The following is a 19552-nucleotide window of genomic DNA, read 5'->3' on the forward strand; positions in this document are numbered from 1 at the left end:
AATCACTTTCTGATACGATTGGCTGTGTCCGTCTGTCTGTCCGTCTGTCTCTCCGTCTGTCTGTCCGGCCATTTGTCTGTCTGTCCATGTTAATTTGTGTACAAAGTACAGGTCGCAGTTTCCGTCCGATCATTTTCAAATTTAGTACAGGCATGTTTATCGGCCAAAAGACGAAGCCCATTGAAATTGGAAAAAATCGGTTCAGATTTGGATATAGCTTCCATATATATATTCGTCCGATTTGCAGTAATAATGCAATAAAATTATTATTTGTTAACCGATTCGCTCGAAATTTGGCGAGAAGGACTTTCTTATGATTCTATGGAAATCGGTTCAGATTTAGATATAGCTCTCATATATATGAGTCGCCCGATTTTAACTTCTAAAGTCACAGCAAGCGCATTTATTGCGCTTGTCAACATTTTGCACAACGCTTTCCTCGACGATTAACACAACATCTGGGAAGTTTACTCCAAATCGATTCTGATTTCAAAATTTGAAGGCCATAGGTTGTCCGGGCTCCTTTTGACAGGACCCTAAAGTTGGCCACCTCGGTATTTCGAAAAATTGTTCGGGCTGCCAAATATTTTCTCTTACTGTGCGTCATCGACTTGGTCATAGACCATTGACTTGACGTAGCCCCAATGAAAATAGTCTAAAGGCGTCAAATCGCATGAAAGAGGTGGCCAATCGACTGGGCCATTTCGTGAGATAACACGCTCATCCAACGTACCCTTTAATAAATTGATTGTAATGTGTGTTATGTGGCTTGTGGCACTATCCTGATGAAACCACATGTCGACCAGGTCCATATCATCCCATTCAGGCCAAAAATAATCAGTGAGCATGGTGCGGTAGCTTTGTCCATTGACGGTAACGTGACGATTGGCATTGTCGACGAAGAAGTATGGCCCATTGACTCAGCCGGCATGCAAACCACACCAAACAGTTGATATGCATATTGTCTAGATTAGAGCACTTCTCATAAAGCGGGAGTTTTTCACCCCTGTGTGGCTCCACGGCCTTTGCCCCAAAAAAAAGGACTTCAGATTCTTGTTCCTGGGATCAACCCACATCTACCAAAATTTCAGCGAAATCGGAGGTACGCTCTATAAATTTTTGCCTCAGACTCTCTCCCAATCTCTCTCTACCTTTCTCTCCCTTACTTTATCTCTCTCGCTCCCTCTTTCTCCCACTCTCTCTCTCTCTTTTTCTAACAAACTAACACAGCAGACACACACTGCGTCATTTATTTCATGTGGGTAAGCAGCGGCAAAAATCATAACCCCAAGGAGTTCACACAAAAAAACGTGTATGCATAGGATTTGCTACATGCGCCTGCCACCTTCTTTACAGATCTAAATATCTCTGGAAAACTAAAGATTTTGCTTTGAATTCGCTGGCTTTTAGAACTTCCCTTCGAACATTTTTTGAATTTTTTTCATACTTACATTTTTTCGTTGTGGTATATTTGAGCCAGTCTTCTTCGTATTAGACTCAGTAGCCTTGAGCGAATGGTCCTTACTGGCACATATGGATTTAATAGCAACTTCCGAACTTTCTCCAATGCTGGCCAGCTCTAGGCTTTCACTGTCTGAGACAACCGCAGTACCTTGAACATCAAAACCATTAAATTCATGAACATTTACTTTTTTTCTGTATTATGTTACCTAAATCCTCATTGACCGTTTGTTCCATACTTAAGTTTGCACTAAATTTGGATCGTTTTATAATTGAACTAAGTAAACTATTCCTCAAATCTTTCTTTGCGTTGTTAACAAGGGAAAACTAATTTCTCTATCTTCTACAATATTATTAAATAATTTAAAAAAAAGTATCTGTTTTCCATATGACAGCTATGGCAATGCTGGGAAATGTCAATTGAAAGCAAAACTTTACTACACCAAAAAAAATCAAAAACAAAGTGTTGGCAGTCTGCACTCAGACTAATTCGGACGTTTTCGTCCATTGTAATACCACAGCAACAGAAGTAGGAAGATGCCTTCTAGTTCTTAACGACGAACCATCCAGATCGCTCTAAAAAGCCCAACAGCTTGCGAATGTTCACGCCGGCTAAATCAGACAAGTTTTTAAAGAAATGAGAACCTGAAGTGGAAATATTCCTGATTGTCAGTGCGGAACACACACACAGCAGATGTTTTATAGTCTCCTCCTCTTCGATGTTCTCACAGTTTCTGCAGAAGTCGTTAGTCACCATGTTTACCGATCAGACAGTGGCCTGCCATGGCATACACAAAGACTGAAACGTCTGCTCTAGCCAGCGACAATAAAGCGGTAGATCTCTACAAGGCAACATTCGTTACTGGCAACATTCAGTTTGTCAGCATGTTTTCGGATCAGACAGGGACTGAAACATCTGTTCAAGCCAGTGACAGCAAAGCGGTAGACCTCTTCAAGTCTAGATTAGGCCACATAGTTTTGGAATGCTCACAACCCCATCTTTGTGACCATCTATCTTCAATTGCCCTTCGAGCCTGATCCTAAAAACTTAGCTTACATGTCGCTAGAGGCATACCCACATATTGTCTACTCTCGCAAGCTCGTCCGCCTTACAATTCTCTGGGATACATCTGTGGTCCAGCAACCAGAACAGGTGAATTTTGAGCTGTTCAGTCATCTCGTTGAGAGATCTGCGACACTGGAAGGCGGTTTTTGTGTTCAGAAATACGTTTTCCAGGGATTTTATGGTTGCCTGGATTTCTGGTAACATTTTCGATATTGCCAGTTCTAGATCTTTAGAGTACACCCCAAAGCCCGCCTGGCCGTCTATTTTGAAACCACTCTAATAGAAGTCTATGTAACTTCTATTACACTGACTGGAACATCGGACATTGTATCAACGATAACACAGTGTCCATAGCTGCCACATGACCAAAGAGAAAGCTGCCTTAGCCTCACGGCAGTGGTCGCTGCAATTTGTCTAGCCACAATGTCCAGAGGCATTAGATGTAGCATTAAATACAGTGCATCAGGTGTGGCCAGTGCGGCTGTGAGGACAAACCAGCCATCCAGTTGTGTATTGAATAGTAGGAGGACTTTTGAAGCGCCGTCCACCAGACCACAGCACCATATAGCATTATAGGTCTAACAACTGCAGTATACACCTAAAGCATGACGCGTGGTCTAAATCCCCAACTTTTGCCAATGGCTCTCTTGCAGGTGTATAGGGCAAGAGTTGCCTTTCTTGTCCTTTCCAAAATGATGGATTTGAGTTCAATTTCCTATCCAGCAAAACACCCGAATTTTGCGCTTTCACTAAATGGAACATTCTCTGCTCCCAAGGAGACAGGTACAGCTGTAGGCAACTTGCATCTCCTGCTGAAAAGAACTTCTTCTGTCTTGAATGGATTAACACCTAGACCACTTTCGGTATCCCACTTCGCTGTTGCACATAGAGCATCCTGAAGTATATCTCTAAGAGTGCTGGGAAACTTTCCCATAACCGCATTTGCCTCGTCATCAGCATACGCGACTACAATAATATATTGTTAACGGCTATATTCCAAAGAAGAGGAGACAGTACACCTCCTTGAGGTATTCCTCTGCTGACCCATCTTTTTAGATCCACAGATCCCAAGCCTGCCGTAATGCGTCTTTTAGTAAGTAAGTTATTTAACAACTTTCTTACGGCAAAGTTGATGCCTAGAAACTCCAACTCCTTCATGATTGACGTCGGTTTTACATTATTGAAAGCACTTTCAACGCCAAGAAATGCTACCATTGTATATTCCTTGACAGAGAGGGAACCCTCTATGTAGGCTACTAGCCGTTGCAGGGCTGTTTCAGTGGACTTGCCTTAACTATATGCATGCTGCTGCCGTGACAAGCAATCTCCAGGGATCTTTGTCCTAAGATATGTTCCCATCAACCTTTCATGAGTCTTCAGCATAAAGAATGACAGCCTAATAGGGCGAAAATCTTTCGCCTTCGTGTGGTAGGCTTTTCCTGCTTTCGGAATGAAAATGACCTTTGTGTCCCTCCAACCCACAGATATATATGATATGCTGATACAAGCAGAGTATATCTCACTAAGCCAAGGAACCAGTCTATCAGACGAAGCTTATAATTCAACCGGTTATACATCGTCAGGGCCTGGCGCCTTAAAGCAATCGAAACTTCTTATCGCCCAATGGATTTTCGGCCCAGACACAGTTTCCCCAATAACCTCCGACAAATGCATACCAGTGACAACCTCTTCTGACGCCACATTATCCATTGGAGAATTTCCTGGAAAATGTGTATCAACGAATAGTTCTAGTGTTTACTCACTTGACATTGTCCATGCATTCTCTGACTTATGAATATATCCCACCGTAATAGGTCTCGAGGATAGAATCTTCCTTAGCTTAGAGGCCTCAGATCTATACTCCACGAAGCTGCAGAATTCTACCCAGGTTTTGTTCTGAACCTTTCTCAGCTCGCCCTTACATTTTCTTAGCTCAGCCTTATAGATGTCCCAATCGTGTAGTGCTCTCTGCAGACCTTGCTTAGACCCACCAGTTCTGGGGTCCACCATGGCAGTCGCTGTTTGCCCCTTAGCTTGGCACTAGGACATGCTGACACAAGCAAGTCATTCTGGGCCTTCGTAATCCGCTTGACCATTATGTCTATATCATGCGCAGTTGCCACTTCCTTTTCTGGTCTAGAAGGGATAGATGTGCTGAAATTGTATCGAAATTAATTCCGATCCGCCTTTCTTTTGTTTAACCGAGGGACCATATCTGCAGTTTTTTCTCCAAGGTTGAAACTAATATAACGATGATCAGAGAAGCTGTGGTCATCCAACACTTCCAAGTCGCATATTCTTCCACTTATATCTTCCGATACAAAGGTGATATCTAGTACCTCCTGCCTGTTCCTGGTAATAAAGGTCGGTTTATCACCTTTATTACAAATCGCCAGATTGCAACTCATAATACATTCAATAAGCAGCTCACCCCTTTCGTTGACACCCCATACCTGGTGATGTGCATTAGCATCACTTCCTACCATGAGGCTCTTTCTCCCTGTAGAAGCGGCTTCAATCAGGTTTGAAAGCGGCATCTCTGAATCATGTGCCATATATATAGGCAAGCCAGCCAGTAATGAGACTTATTTATTTCAAGGCTGGCTACTACTGAATCCTCAGTGCTTAGCGACGGAAGAAGAAAAACATTTATACTACTCTTTGTACGAATGCAGGCTCTGTGTCTCCCATTCCCCGTAACCTTGAGTAAGTTAAATCCCGGAATTCTTAATCCACGAACCATGCCTCCACACACCCATGGTTCCTTGATAAGAATCACGTCAAATCCCCCTGTCATTAAGGGACCTATAGCCAATTTGAGATAGTAACACTGAAAACATCAGAGGAAACCCCCCCTTTTAATTTTGTTGAATAGTGTAATTCACTCAATTTTTCATGCAAATATTGAAAAATTTAATTTTATTACACAATGTAAACAATTCCAGTGTTCACTCATCAATGCCCACACTAAGCTTTCGGTGAGCTGTCACTTCTGTTCTATTGTTATGAATATGAGAGTGTAAATAAAATCCAAAACGAAAGTAAATGCCGGAACTTACACCATGTCAACCGGATGAGCAAGCAGCCAGCAAGCAAGGCTGTCCGACAAAACCAATTATGTGAAACCCAAAGACTGTTGAAAGAGTGCATTTGCATCTGCCAACAGAGACAATGACAATTGAGTAATTGCACTATGGCATTTTTGCTCTCTCTCTCTCTCTCTCTCTCTCTCTCTAGTTTAGAATAGAGATATTTTGCCTGACAATCTCCCCAAAGAGCTTAGCTTAAACTAAATTAGACTCTCATACTTAAGCCTGAGCCATTTGAAATGCATTGCAGTTTCAGTTGACCGTTAACTACTGAACATCGTACACCGGAAAGCGGCGAAAGCGAAAATTGTTTGGCATACAGACAACGTGACACTCCAACGTTGACAATTGGGTGTAATCCACTGTGGACATCGAGTGTAAGTGGGTGTGCCTGTGTGAGTTTGTTTAGTGCTGTTAATTCTAGTGTAGAAGATTTGATCCCGCAACACATCAAAAAAAAACTATCTACATATTAATTAATTCAATTGAAACGTATTAAGATTATTTAATCTAAGCCTTAAAAGTACAAAATTATTTAAATTGAATCGATAGCTGTTATAGAATTTTGAAAGGAAATTCCAGAATCCATATGAATGTGACACTGCTAATTGAGTATTGAAACGCAATCGTTAGTGATAACCCCCCTATGCATCATTGCTCTTTGTATATAGGGATTTTATTGGTTAGAGGTGTAGGGAAAAGCCCTTAACAACTATGGAAAGTGACGCTATTTCTTTTGCTAACCATAAATCTGTCTATTGTGAATGAATGTGAATGCAATGAAATATTGAAAAGTGCAAATAAAAAGTTAAAAGAATTCAGAGCGTGCTAAGTTCGGCAGGGCCGAATCTTATATATCCTCCACCATGAGAATTGCGCCCCCTAGAGGCTCAAGAATTCAAGATCCCAGATCGGTTAATATGGCAGCTATACCAGGTTATGAACCGATTTGAACCATACTAAGCACAGTTGTTGGAAGTTATAACAAAACACCTCATGCAAAGTTTCAGCCAAATCGGATATGAATTGCGCCCTCTAAAAGCTGAAGAAGTCCAGACCCATGATCGGTTTATATGGCAGCTATATCAGGTTATGTACCAATTTGCGTCATGCTAAGTCATGCACAGTTCTTGACAGACATAACAAAAACTCTTATGCAAAATTTCAGCCAAATCGGATGAGGGTTGCGCCCTCTAGCGGCTCAAGAAGTCAAGATCCAAGATCGATATATATGGCAGCTATACCAGGTTATAAACCGATTTGAACCATGATCAGCACAACTGTTAAAAGTCATAACAAAACACCTCGTACAATATTACAGCCAAATCGGATAAAAATTGCGTCCTCTAAAAGCTGAAGAAGTCAAGACCTATGATAGGTTTATATGGCAGCTATATCAGGTTATGCGCCGATTTTGACAATACTTAGCACAGTTGTTGGAAGTGATACAAAACACCAAGTGCAAAATTTTAGTCAAATCGGGCGAGAATTGCGACCACTAGAGGCTCAAGAAGTCAAAATCCAATTCGTGCGTGGAAAGGGTAAGGGTAAGGGTAGTTCTTCATCTATTCCAACTCTTGTTAAGGATGATCAAACGTTCACTGACCCAGTTGATAAGGCTAACCTGTTGGCTAATATATTTGCAGGGAACTCTTCTCTGCCAGATAGCAATCAACCACTCCCATCAATCGAAAATGTATCTGGCGTCATGCCCCAGATATTTTTTCGAACTCTTGGAGTTAAAAGGCCTTTTAAGAATCTAGACGTAAATAGGTCCCCAGGTCCGGATGGCTTGCGCAAGTGTTCTTCGACGCTTGCTCGTCCATTATGCAACCTTTTCAAGCTTGCCTACCGTGCGCGAGTCTTCCCAGTGCGTTAGAAGGTTGCGAACGTTAAGCCAATACCCAAGAAGAGTGAGGCAAACAACCCTGCGAATTATCGGCCAATTGCGATATGCTCCGCTCTCTCCAAGGTTATGGAGAGCATGGTTAATCACCATCTTGTAAGGTATTTAGAGTCGAATTGCCTTCTTAGCGACCAACAGTATGGGTTCCGCAGAAATCGCTCTACGGGCGACCTCATGACACTTCTGTCGGAACGTTGGAGTCGCACAAGCCACCAGTTTGGTGAGAGTAAGATTGTAGCTCTGGATATCTCCAAGGCATTTGATGGGGTCTGGCACGGTGCACTACTATCAAAGCTAGTCGCATTTGGTGTCGGTAATGGCTTCGTTCGCTTTATTTCGAGCTTACTATTCGAGTCGTTATAGATGGGTTCTCATCCAATGAGCACAATTTGACCGCAGGTGTACCCCAGGGCTCTGTTCTTTCTCCGTTCTTTTTCTTATTTTCATCAACGATCTGTTGGGTCAGATATCGAATACGATCTACTCATTTGTGGATGACAGTACTCTCTGTCATTCGTACTCATTTGACCATATGCCGAGTCTTCGAGAGATTTAGGCGGGTTATGGATGATACACTATGCCATGATTTGCTGCACGAAAGACTCAGTACTGCATGTTGTCACACAAACGATTTGCTGACCCATAACGATCATCTTTGTCTATCAACGGTATAGATGTTGAGCAATCAGAAGCTCTTGATATTCTGGGCATGAAATTACTTCACTTCGTCTGATCTTCTTAACATCTACACCACTTTCATAAGGCCGAAAATGGGGTACAACTCACATGTATGGGCTGGAGCTTCAAAATCATCCCTGAAACTACTGGACCGTGTACAGAGAAGAGCGATGGCGTTGATTGGGGACAGTGGGGTATCCAACTTTATTGCCTCCCTTCATCATCGTCGCAATGTGGGTTGTTTGGCGCTGTTCTATCGGTACTTTCATGGTGTGTGTTCGTCTGATATTCGTCTTCTTATTCTGATGTAAGGATGTCTGTCAGGGATACTAGACATTCCAGGAACTCACACCCGTTTGTAATTGATTGGCCGCACAATGTATTATATAGAGAATTATTATTTCGCCCGAACCGTTCGTATGTGAAATCGACTTCCGGCTAAAGTTTTTCCCACCCACTTTGACCTCCAGATATTTAAGACAAATGTCAATAAGCACTTCATCCTTTTCCCCCTCCAATTCTAAATTCCTTTCGCCAACGCAATGCACTGCACTCATAGGGGACATCCCCCGCGTGTTGGTTAATAGAAAAAAAAGTTTGGGCTAAAATCGGCCAAAGCCGTCCTTTTTTCATACCCTTTATCAGAAATCGCTGTGCAAAGTTTTGAAAAGATGGCGGATGTATGTGATTGCAAAATGAGCCTAAATGTGACAATCGGGCGAATCGTATATATGGGAGTTATATCTTAATCTGAACCGATTTCTAAGAAATCCACCTGTGATCTCCGGAATCATAAGAAAATCTTTCGTGCCAAGTTTTTGTGAGTTTTGCTTACAAATCACCAAAATTTCGCAGTATTAGTCAAAACCGAACAAAAACATAAATGGGACCTGAGCTGGACCTAAATCTGAATCGATCTTGACCAAAATCGGTACACATAGTAAAAGTCAAATTAGGAGATATTGTGCAATATTTTAAGAAAATCTGTTAAAGTTTACTTTAAACAAGAAGTAAAATACAGAGATCGATTTATATGGAAGTTGTATTGGGCTATAAACCGATTCAGATCATAATAAACACGTAATTGATGGTCATGAGAGGATCAAAATTTCAGGCAAATCGGATAATAATTGCGACCTCTAGAGGCTCAAGAAGTCAAGATCCCAGATCGGTTTATATGGCAGCTATATCAGGTTATGAACCGATTTGGCACAGTTATTGGATATCATAATAAAACACGTCGTGCAAAATTTCATTCCAATCGGATAAGAATTGCGCACTCTAGAGGCTCAAGAAGTCAAGACCTAACATCGGTTTATATGACAGCTATATCAGGTTATGGACCGATTTGAACCATACTTGGCACAGTTATTGGATATCAAAACAAAATACGTCGTGCAAAATTTCATTCCAATCGGATAAGAATTGCCCCCTCTAGAGACAAGAAGTCAAGACTCAAGATCGGTTTATATGGCAGCTATATAAAAACATAGACCGATATGGCCCATTTACAATACCAACCGACCTACACTAATAAGAAGTATTTGTGCAAAATTTCAAGCGGCTAGCTTTACTCCTTCGGAAGATAGCGTGCTTTCGACAGACAGACGGACGGACGGACATGGCTAGATCGACATAAAATGTCGCGACGATCAAGAATATATATACTTTATGGGGTCTCAGACGAATATTTCGAGTAGTTACAAACAGAATGCGTGTTGCTCACTCCTGCTTTCTTCACATTGGCGCTACACTATTCACTATTCCGTACCCCAAGTGCTGCCAGCCTTATCGCAGACTGTAGTAGCATGGCCTGACGACGAAAAGAGGTTGTCGAGGATCACCCCTAGGATATTCGGTTGATTTACTGTTGGAATTCTTTTTCAATCGACTATGACTTCAAGCTCTATTAAGATCTTATTTGTCTAAATGGCGAAAAGAGTGGCTAATGATTACGTGGGGGAGATTATCAATTTGTGACTTCTGAAAACTTCGGCAAGGTCTTGGAGATCGATGTTTATTCATACTCATCAATATTATTCCCCTTCACCAGAATAGAGCTTAGAAAGGTATAGGTTAAAAAACATCGGGAAGAGAACATTCCCTCTATGTAGGATTGGCGACCGCACATCAAGTTTACACTCCACCTTCTCGTCGAGTTCGGGAGATCAGACTATATAATGTCATTAAAGAGTGTGGTGAAACTGACCGCATTAAATGCTTTTGAAAAGTCAAGGGCCACTACAACGGTTTGTTCACATTCGTTTGGTTCAGGTCGTTATTGTTGTTGTAGCAGTGTGTTGTACACTGAGGCGACAGCCCTTGCCTATAAAGGGATACATCGGATCAATCCGGTACGTAAAACCGGCTGATAAAGGATTGTGGTTCAGGTCGTGGCTTATATGTGCGGTGAAGACGTTAGCTGGGATTCTAGCATATCAAAATATTCTACAAAAATGTTCGCCGGAAAATTCTACTATAGTCCCCTAAAGACACCAAACCCAAAAACTTAACCTAAACACCAGAAATCAGTAAAACAGAAAATACAATTCAGGAATAAAGTCGTAGGTTAAAGTAAACGCCTTCTATAGGCTTAAGAACTCAAATCAAGAGATTGGTTTATATGGGAGCTATATCAGGTTATATACCGATTAGGCCTATACTTGAGATGGGGGTTTTGAGTCATAGCAGAAGTCATTGTGCAAAATTTCAGCCAAATTGGAAACTTCTTGCTCCCTCTGGAGGCTCAAGATATAAAAGCGGGAGTTCGGTTTATGTGGGAACTATATCAGCTTATAGATCGATTTGGATCATACTTGTGGTTGTTGTTTAAACTCTTAACAGATGACATTTTGCAAAATTTCAGACAAATCGGATAATAATTGTGACCTCTCGAGGCTCAAGAAGTTAAATCGGGAGAACGTTTTATATGGGAGCCATACCAGGTTATAGATCGATTTGGACCATATTCCACTTTTTTCTATATTACAAATATACCCCTGTGCGAAATTTTAGAGCTCTAGAGTACTTAAAAGCTGCACTGTGCGCCGTCGACTATGCCAATCGTCACGTTACCGTAATTGGACAACGCTACCTCACCATTCTCCTCGAATTTTTATACCCACCACCAAAGGATGGGGGATTATTCATTTTGTCCTTACGTTTGCAACACATCGATGTATCCATTTCCGACCCTATATAGAATATATATTCTTGATCGTCGTAAAAATCTAAAACGATCTAGCCATATCCGTCCATCTGTCTGTTGAAAAAACGATACAGTCTTTAAAAATGGAGATATTGAGCTGAAACTTTGCACAGATTCTTTTTTTTTTTTTGTCCAAAAGCAGGTTGAGTCCGAGCATGGGCTATATCGGACTATTACTTCATATAGCCCCCATATAGACCGATCCACCGATTTAGGGTCTTAGGCCCATTTTATTATCCGATTTTGCTGAAATTTGGCACAGTGCGTTGAGTTAGGCCACTCGACATCTTTTTTCAATTTGGCCTAGATCGGTCCAGATTTAGATATATATGCCATATAGACCGATCTCTCGATTTAAGGCTTTGGGCCCATAAAAGGCGCATTTATTGTCCGATTTTGCCAAAAATTTTGGTCAATGAGTTGTGTTAGGCCCTTCGACATCCTTCTTTAATTTTGACCAGATCGGTTCAGATTTGGCTGTAGCTGCTATATAGACCGATCTCTAGATTTAAGGCTTTGGGCCCATAAAAGGCGCATTTATTGTCCGATTTTGCCAAAATTTGGGTCAGTGAGTTGTGTTAGGCTCTTCGACATCCTTCTTCAATTTGGACCAGATCGGTTCAGATTTGGCTTTAGCTGCCATATAGACCGATCTATTGATTTAAGGTTTTTGGCAAATAAAAGGCGCATTTATTGTCCGATGTCGTCGAAATTTGGGACTGGGAGTTGTGTTGGGCCCTTTGACATTCTTCTTCAATTTGGCTTAGATCGGTCCAGATTTGGATATAGCTACCATATAGACCGATCTATCGATTTAAAGTTTTGGGGCCATAAAATGAGCATTTATTATCCGATTTCGCCGAAATTTGGGACAGTGAGTTGTGTTGTTCCCCTTGCTTATAAAGATAGAAGGTTTCCATCCTTTTCCAAGATCTTTGAAAATTTAGTTTTCTTGGTTCCATCTGTTTCCATTAAAAAATTTTATTTTCGACGCCACCGTTTTGTTCCTCTGCCGGTTTTTTGTTGTGTTAAAGTTGTTTTGGGTGAAAATATTGAATTACCTACACTAAAATTGCCATTAAATTGACACTCACCAATGCCACATGCTTGCCAATTGCGGCAAATATTAATTTCAAACCAAAATAAATTATTTTAGCCTCCCCATCCCATTTTCCACCACCCCACTCTGCACTCAACAACTAACGATATTCATATGATTTTTCAGTTAGGTTTCAAGTTGGTTTTGGCTTTTGTGTAGGCCAGTGCCGCGCGAAGCAAATATGAATTGGCTGACTTTGGCCATTTCTATATCAGCGACTCTCAATATAGCGTTGGCTTGCAATCGGGTGCCATATGGCACAACAGCAGCCAAATCGCCAGCAGATGAAAGTTATGCCATATCGATAGTGGGCAATCCTCAGACTTATATACCGGGACAAAAATACAATGGTAGGCACACAAAACACAACAAACTTAACCCCCATATAGGCTAAGAAAAACCCCTTTTGTTCCTAGTTTCCTTAATAGCCTCCAATGATCAAACCTTTATAAGCTTCCTGCTGGGAGTGGAATCCGAAAATGGCGGTGTGGATGCCATGGATGTGGTGGGAACCTTTGAGATCATCGATTTGGCTGAGACCCGTTTTAGTCCACGCTGTGCCAATTTGGTGGAGAATACCAACACCAATGTCAAACATCGTGTTGATATGGTATGGGTGGCTCCTGCAGCCACTGGCATGGGTTGTGTTCTCTTGCGTGCTACTGTGCTGCAACATCGTGATGTTTGGTTTATGGATGATGGTTTCTTGACTAAGAAATTGTGTGAGGAAGAAATCGATGACATAGATAGTCAGCCTACCATAGTAGATCCTTGTTGTGCCTGTGATGAGGCCAAATATGAGTTGACATTTGAGGGTAAATGGTCCAGGCATACCCATCCCAAGGATTTTCCCGCCAACAGTTGGCGTACAAGGTTTAGTGATATCATAGGGGCCTCCCATACTGTGGACTATCGTTTCTGGCAATATGGTGAGCTGGCCAGCGAAGGTGTTAGAGAAATTGCCGAACATGGCTCTACCAAAACTTTGGAAACGGAACTTAAGGACAAGGTAACAAATAGCTTAAAATATTAAAGGAACAGATTTTGTAGGTTATTGTTGTGGTTTACAGAGTGACCAAATTCGCACTATTATCAAAGCCCGTGGCATTTCTTATCCCGATGTTACGGGCAAAACTCATGCCGTCTTTCGTGTGGACTCCCAGCATCATGTGATTTCATTTGTTTCCCGCATTGATCCTTCACCCGATTGGATTGTTGGCGTTTCGGGTTTGGAGTTGTGTTTGTCCAATTGTTCTTGGGTGGAGACCAAAATCTACAATTTATATCCCTGGGATGTGGGCACGGATATGGGGCCTTCCTATATGGTAAGAAAAAAAATCCCGAAAAAATATCCCAATTATGGTTATCTTCCCTTATTTCTATTAACTGTTCACTTTCTTCTCTTCGGCTTTTTCTTGTAGTCCGCTGATCAGCCTCAAGTTCCCCCCGATGTTGTGCGTCGCATCAAATCGAATTCACCCAATGATCCTCGCTCGCCATTTTATGATGCCACAGGGGCTCCAATGAAACCCTTGGCTACCGTCTATCTAAATCGCCGCAGATTATATGAGAAGACTTGTGATAACACCGAATGTAAACAGGCAATCTGCAGTATAAACAACTGCAAAAATACTAAAATTTCTCTATTTTTCCTTTCAGCTGAAAATGAACCCTTGGAGTGTGCCACTCACCATTGGTCACCTTGGGATGAGTGTTCGGCAAAATGTGGCCCTGGTACCCAGTATCGTACCAGAGAGTTCAAAAATCATGCAGCAGCCCAACGTGCGCGTTGTCGCACCAGTCTGCGTCAGGAGCAAGCATGCATGGGAAGCGCCTGTGAAACCGACAATTTGGTAGTTGAAGACACTGTCTATGGTGGAGCTCCCGATATGCCAGAGTGTGCTGTAACCGATTGGGGTGAATGGTCCTCATGTTCGGTTTCCTGTGGCCAGGGCTTGGAGACAAGAAAGAGACGTTATGTGACCAGGGGAGCCAAGAAAAAATGTCAGGTTTGTAAATAGAATAAGTACAAGCGTGCTAAGTTCGGCCGGGCCGAATCTTATAAACCCTCCACCATGGACTGCATTTGTCAAGTTCTCTTTATAGGCAAACAGAAGATAATGGATTAGAATTGCTATGCTATTGGAGCTGTGTCGGGTTATAAACCTATTCGGGCCATAGGTTAGGTTTAAGTGGCAGTCTGGCATCAGACTCACTTAGACGTTTTGGTCCATTGTGATACCACAGGAACAGAAGAAGGAAGATGTCTTCTGGTTCCTACCGTTGAACCATCCAGATCGCTTTAAAAACCCAATAAATTGCAAATGTTCACATTCTCTAGGTTAGGTTAGGTTAAAGTGGCAGTCTGCCGTCAGACTCACTTAGACGTTTTCGTCCATTGTGATACCACAGGAAAAGAAGAAGGATGATGCCTTCTAGTTCCTATCGTTGAACCACCCAGATCGCTTTAAAAAGTCCAATAACTTGCGAATGTTCACATCCGCTAAATCAGAGAGGTTCTCAAAGAAATGAGAATCTAAAGTGGAGCTCTCTTCTTTCCCGATGTCTCTTCTTTCTCGATGTCTCTACAGCTTCTGCAAAAGTCGTTGCTGGCAGCCTTCAGTCTGTCAGCATTTTTTCCGATTAGACAGTGACCCGACATGACGGACACAATGGCTGAGACGTCTATTCTAACTAATGACAGCAAAGCAGTGGACCCTTTAAGTCTAGATGAGGCTACATAGTTTTGAAATGCTCACAGCCCCCACTTTGTGACCATCTATCATTCATTGTCCTTCGGGCCTGGTCCAGAAAACTTAGCTTATATGTCGCTAGAGGCATGCCCACAGATTCCAGTGTCCCTGAAGTGTGTAAGGTAGTTCCTAGTCTCGCAAGCTCGTTTGCTCTACAAATCCCTGGGATATCTCTGTGGCCCGGCACCCAGAACAGGTGAATTTTGAACTGGTCAGCCATCTTGTTGAGAGATCTGCGAGAGTCGAGGGCGGTTTTTGTGTTCAGAAATATGTTCTCCAGGGATTTAATGGCTGCCTGACTGTCTGAGAAGATATTTATGCCAAGCATCGTAATGACATTATATCTTAGCCGTTCCACCACTTCATTAATTGCAAGGATCTCCACTTGATACACACTGTAGTGGTCGGGTAACCGTTTCGATATGACCAGTTCTAGATCTTTAGAGTACACCCCAAAGCCCACCTGGTCGTTTGGTTTGGAACCATCCGTACAGAACAGAAGTCTATGTAACTTCTGTTACCAGGAATATCTTAGTTCCAATCGGTTCTATCAGGAATAGTGGTACAGCACTTTTTATCAAAAAGTTTATCTGGCCGTACCAAGTTTGGATGTTGAAGTCAAAAGTAGATCGCATTGCGCAAAATTTCAACCAGAATTGCTCCCTAAAGGGACTTAAGAAGTAAAATGGGAGATCGATTTGCATGGGAGCTATATCAGGTTATGGACCGATTCAAATCATATTTGTCACGTATATTCGAGGGCATAGATGTCACTGTGCAAAATTTCAACTAAATCGGTTAGGAAATACACCCTCTAGAGTCTCAAGAAGTAAAATCGGGAGATCGGTTTATATGAGAGCTATAGCAGGTTTAAGACCGATTCGAACCATACATCTATTAAATGTCATAGAAGACGTCATAGTACAAAATTTTAGCCAAATCCGATAAGAATCCCCTCTCTAGAGGCTCAAGAAGTCAAATTGGGAGGTCGGTTTATATGGGAGCTATAACAGCTTTTGGGACGATTTGAAACACACTTAGCACGCAAGTTGGAGGTCATTGGAAAACTTATTGTACTAAATATCAACAAAGTCGGATAAGAACATCGCCCTCTAATGCTCAAGAAGTAAAATGTAGGGATCGGTTCATATGGGAGCTATATCTAAATATGGACCGATGTGGACACTAATGGGAAGTAAATACGAATTTTGCCCATGAACATTCCACTAAGGCACAGGGGTCAACTTCTCATATATCAATGAGTGTTGCCCGATTCAAGTCTAAACTCAATGATAAGGGGCCTCCTTTTTATAACCGAGTCCGAACGGCCCGCCGCAGTGCGACACCTCTTTGGAGAGAAGTTTTACGTGGCATAGTAAATCACAAATGTTGCCAGAATTAGGAGGAGAAACCCACCGCTGAAAATTTTTTCTGATGCTACCGCCAGAATTTGAACCCAGGCGTTCAGCGTCATAGGCGGACATGCTAACATCTGCGCAACGGTGGCCTTCGTAATAGGAAGTATTTGTGCAAAATTTCAAGCGCCTAGCTTTACTCCTTCGAAATGTAGCGTGCTTTCCACAGACAGACAGATAGACGGACAGACGGACATGACTAGATCGACTTAAAATGTCAAGACGATCAAGAATATATATACTTTATGGGGTCTACGATCAATATTTCGAGGTGTTACAAACGGAATAGCGAAGTTAGAATAGCCCCAGCCTATGGTGGAGGGTATACAAATATGTCAACTGCCCGAAAAAAAACTTTTTTCATAAAATTCTTGGAATTTCTTTCAGCCCATTCTTCGCCTGATATTGGAAGAGAAGCGGATATGTCATGCCTCTGCCTGTGGCGGCGACATTGGCAATGGTCAAGGGGCTGACAGTGACAATCAAGATGGCCAAGATAATGAAGTCGAAGGCAGCAGATCTCTTTTTGGCAACATTGACGACAATGTACGTTATCGCGATTTGGAAAGCTTTAGTCACCAACTGGACGACTATATACCTCCCGAATGTGGTGTATCCCATTGGTCGGATTTTTCTCCATGCCTGGGTCCCTGTGGCGACAAGGGTACCAGTGAGCGGCAGCGAGTTGTATGGAATAAAGACCAAGTTTATGGTGTCAAGAAACCAGGTCATGATTCGACTCTCGATCCCTGCCGTCATATTAAACGACGAGAGGTGGTTAGCTGCAACACCCTGAATTGTGATGCCATTGTGCCACCGCTATGCTACGAAGACCTAAAGCCCAGCCATTGCCGTGATAGCGATGTGGTCAATTATTGGTTCTATGACCACATGAGTGATCAGTGTTCCATTTTCTGGGCTGATAAATGTGACAAGAATCGCAATAAATTCAATTCCAAAGAACAATGCGAGGAGACCTGTCGCCTGCCCCGCAAGAAGATGGAACTGCAGCGCGAAAGCCTAAATGTGGAGCCCATCGATTGCATGGTCAGCCATTGGGTAAGTCATGCCTGCAATGTGACCTGTGGCGAGGGCGCTCAGATAAAAACACGCAAAGTCTTGCGTTCCCCGAAATATGGTGGCAAACCTTGTCCCAAACATTTGGTGCGCATTGAGAAATGTTATCAGCGTTGTGACGACATCTACTCAGTGGGTGGCTATGTACCCCAAAACTATGAGGATCGCAGACGCCCCGCGAATCATGTGAAGCTCGAGCCGCCACAGATCGAGGGAAAGGATGAATGCCGCTACTCGGAATGGTCAGTGTGGACGCCGTGCACAGCCAGTTGTGGCGATAGTTCATATCGTCAGCGCACACGAACTCTACTCAACATCGAGATGAGCTATAAGTGCAAGGATCGTGTAATTGTGGAGAAATGCAAAATGATGCCCTGTCTGCTGGAAGCCAACGATGAATTCGAGGGATAGTCGAGCATACTGAAAGCTAGAAAGAGAATGAATCATAAAGTTCATTTTTGTATTATGACATTATTTTTATTTATTGATATCTATATACAGCGAAATGCAAAATAAAATAATCGAATCTATAACAATTTAATATTTATTACAGGAAATACGCTTTTCAAGAAAGAAAAAATAAAAGTTAAATTTAGCCATAGCCAAACCGTTCTTTGAGAGCATCTAATTCCATATTATCTTTTAAAAGACAGCCTACCCAAGGTTAGGTTAAGTTAAGTTGGTTGCCCACCAAAGGTGAGTTCACTCGGAGGCCAATCTGGCGCATTGTGGCACCAGAAAGAAAGGAAAGAGAAAATAGATGTGAGACCTCAGAAACGGCCATCCCCACGCAAGCAGGGATGTACCTACGCCGGAGCTTATGGCACCCCCCGTCAGAACCATCCTGTTCCTTCAACAAACCTCAAGAGACCTACCAGAGGTACATTCGCAAGTTCACACAGATCACAGAAGAAACGACTGCCCAGATAGGAGAGCCTACGTTCCATCAGACCCGGACATGGACACAGCAAGTGCTCAATAGTATCCTCTTCATCCTCATCGAGGCAATTTATACAGAAAAACATTGTGCGGTATTCCCATGCTCGACGCCTTGCGGCCTATGCCACAGTGGCTGGGTATAACCTTTGTCAAGGTACTCATCGACCTCTTATCGAACGCCAGCAACTTCCTCGTCGTCCTCCTGTCGATGACAGACCAGAGCGCCTTTGCAGTACGGCAACCATCCACCAAGGTCCATCTCGCCCCCGACGCCGCCCTGGCCATCCCCTCTACTGTGTTCAGTAGCTCGACAAATGGCACGTAGGCAAGATCGTTGACTAGTCCGCCTGGCGCGTCGCTCTCTCATTTCCTGGAATTCCTCATACCCACGAACCCATGTCAGCGTCACATCGCAGGCCCGGAGCATATCCAGGGACTCCAAACAATCAGCCACGCATATCGACCTCACCATCCTCAATCACAAGGCCTTGAGCGCCGCCATACTGTCCACATAGATTCAGAGTTTTGAGGGCGGTAAAATTCCCTAGCGGCCACTACAATGGCACAGACCTCTGCCTGAAAGACAGTACCTGACTCCATCTTGAAGCCATCAGTGTAGATTGAGATCTCAGCAAGTACAGCATTCGCCCTCCATTAATTCTCAATGGGCTGCATATCCAGCATCGCCTCCAGGCCTGCCTGCGGTGCCGATCTCAGTGCCACTGTGACCCCGAGGCAGGCCAGTTTCTGTACCTTCTCGAACTCCCTCGCACGCGTCCTCTTCTCTAGGCATTCCACCATACCATTGTTCCATAGGTCAGTACTGGCCTCACGATGGTCGTATATATACAAGAAATCATC

General features: G+C 42.8%; 2 protein-coding genes across 6 annotated transcripts in view; one reads left to right on the forward strand and one right to left on the reverse strand.

Annotated features, from left to right (window-relative positions):
* The window catches only part of LOC106081054 (interaptin), a 31548-nt gene extending 29733 nt beyond the window's left edge, over window positions 1–1815 (reverse strand). For all 4 annotated transcript variants that reach the window (XM_059369604.1, XM_059369603.1, XM_059369602.1 and 1 more), the window contains exons 1-2: window positions 1671–1815; window positions 1452–1612 (exon numbers count right to left, since the gene is read on the reverse strand). In XM_059369604.1, the coding sequence (XP_059225587.1) occupies window positions 1452–1612; window positions 1671–1698 (189 nt within the window). In that variant the 5' untranslated portion in view covers window positions 1699–1815. The remainder of the gene's footprint in view (window positions 1–1451; window positions 1613–1670) is intronic.
* A 4054-nt stretch (window positions 1816–5869) lies between these two features.
* On the forward strand, window positions 5870–18293 carry LOC131998033 (spondin-1-like). Of its 2 annotated transcripts, none has more exons than XM_059369997.1 (7): window positions 5870–5993; window positions 12634–12857; window positions 12924–13516; window positions 13578–13832; window positions 13929–14100; window positions 14167–14516; window positions 17063–18293. In XM_059369997.1, the coding sequence occupies exons 2-7, from the start codon at window positions 12689–12691 to the stop codon at window positions 18161–18163; spliced, it is 2640 nt and encodes an 879-aa protein (XP_059225980.1). In that variant the 5' UTR covers window positions 5870–5993; window positions 12634–12688; the 3' UTR covers window positions 18164–18293. The 2 variants fall into 2 exon arrangements, with proteins under 2 accessions (XP_059225980.1, XP_059225981.1); XM_059369998.1 differs by having other exon boundaries at window positions 5875–5980.
* The last annotated feature ends 1259 nt before the right edge of the window (window positions 18294–19552 follow it).

This window comes from Stomoxys calcitrans, chromosome 5, assembly GCF_963082655.1.
Source record: "Stomoxys calcitrans chromosome 5, idStoCalc2.1, whole genome shotgun sequence".
Taxonomy (NCBI): Eukaryota; Metazoa; Arthropoda; class Insecta; order Diptera; family Muscidae; genus Stomoxys; species Stomoxys calcitrans.

Excerpts from the sequence above, each read along its gene's own strand:
- LOC131998033 (XM_059369997.1), top strand. The coding sequence starts at position 12,689 with ATGAATTGGCTGACTTTGGCCATTTCTATATCAGCGACTCTCAATATA. Across the intron at positions 13,517-13,577 it reads AAACGGAACTTAAGGACAAG|AGTGACCAAATTCGCACTAT; the intron begins GTAACAAATAGC and ends TGTGGTTTACAG. Across the intron at positions 14,101-14,166 it reads GACTTGTGATAACACCGAAT|CTGAAAATGAACCCTTGGAG; the intron begins GTAAACAGGCAA and ends TTTTCCTTTCAG.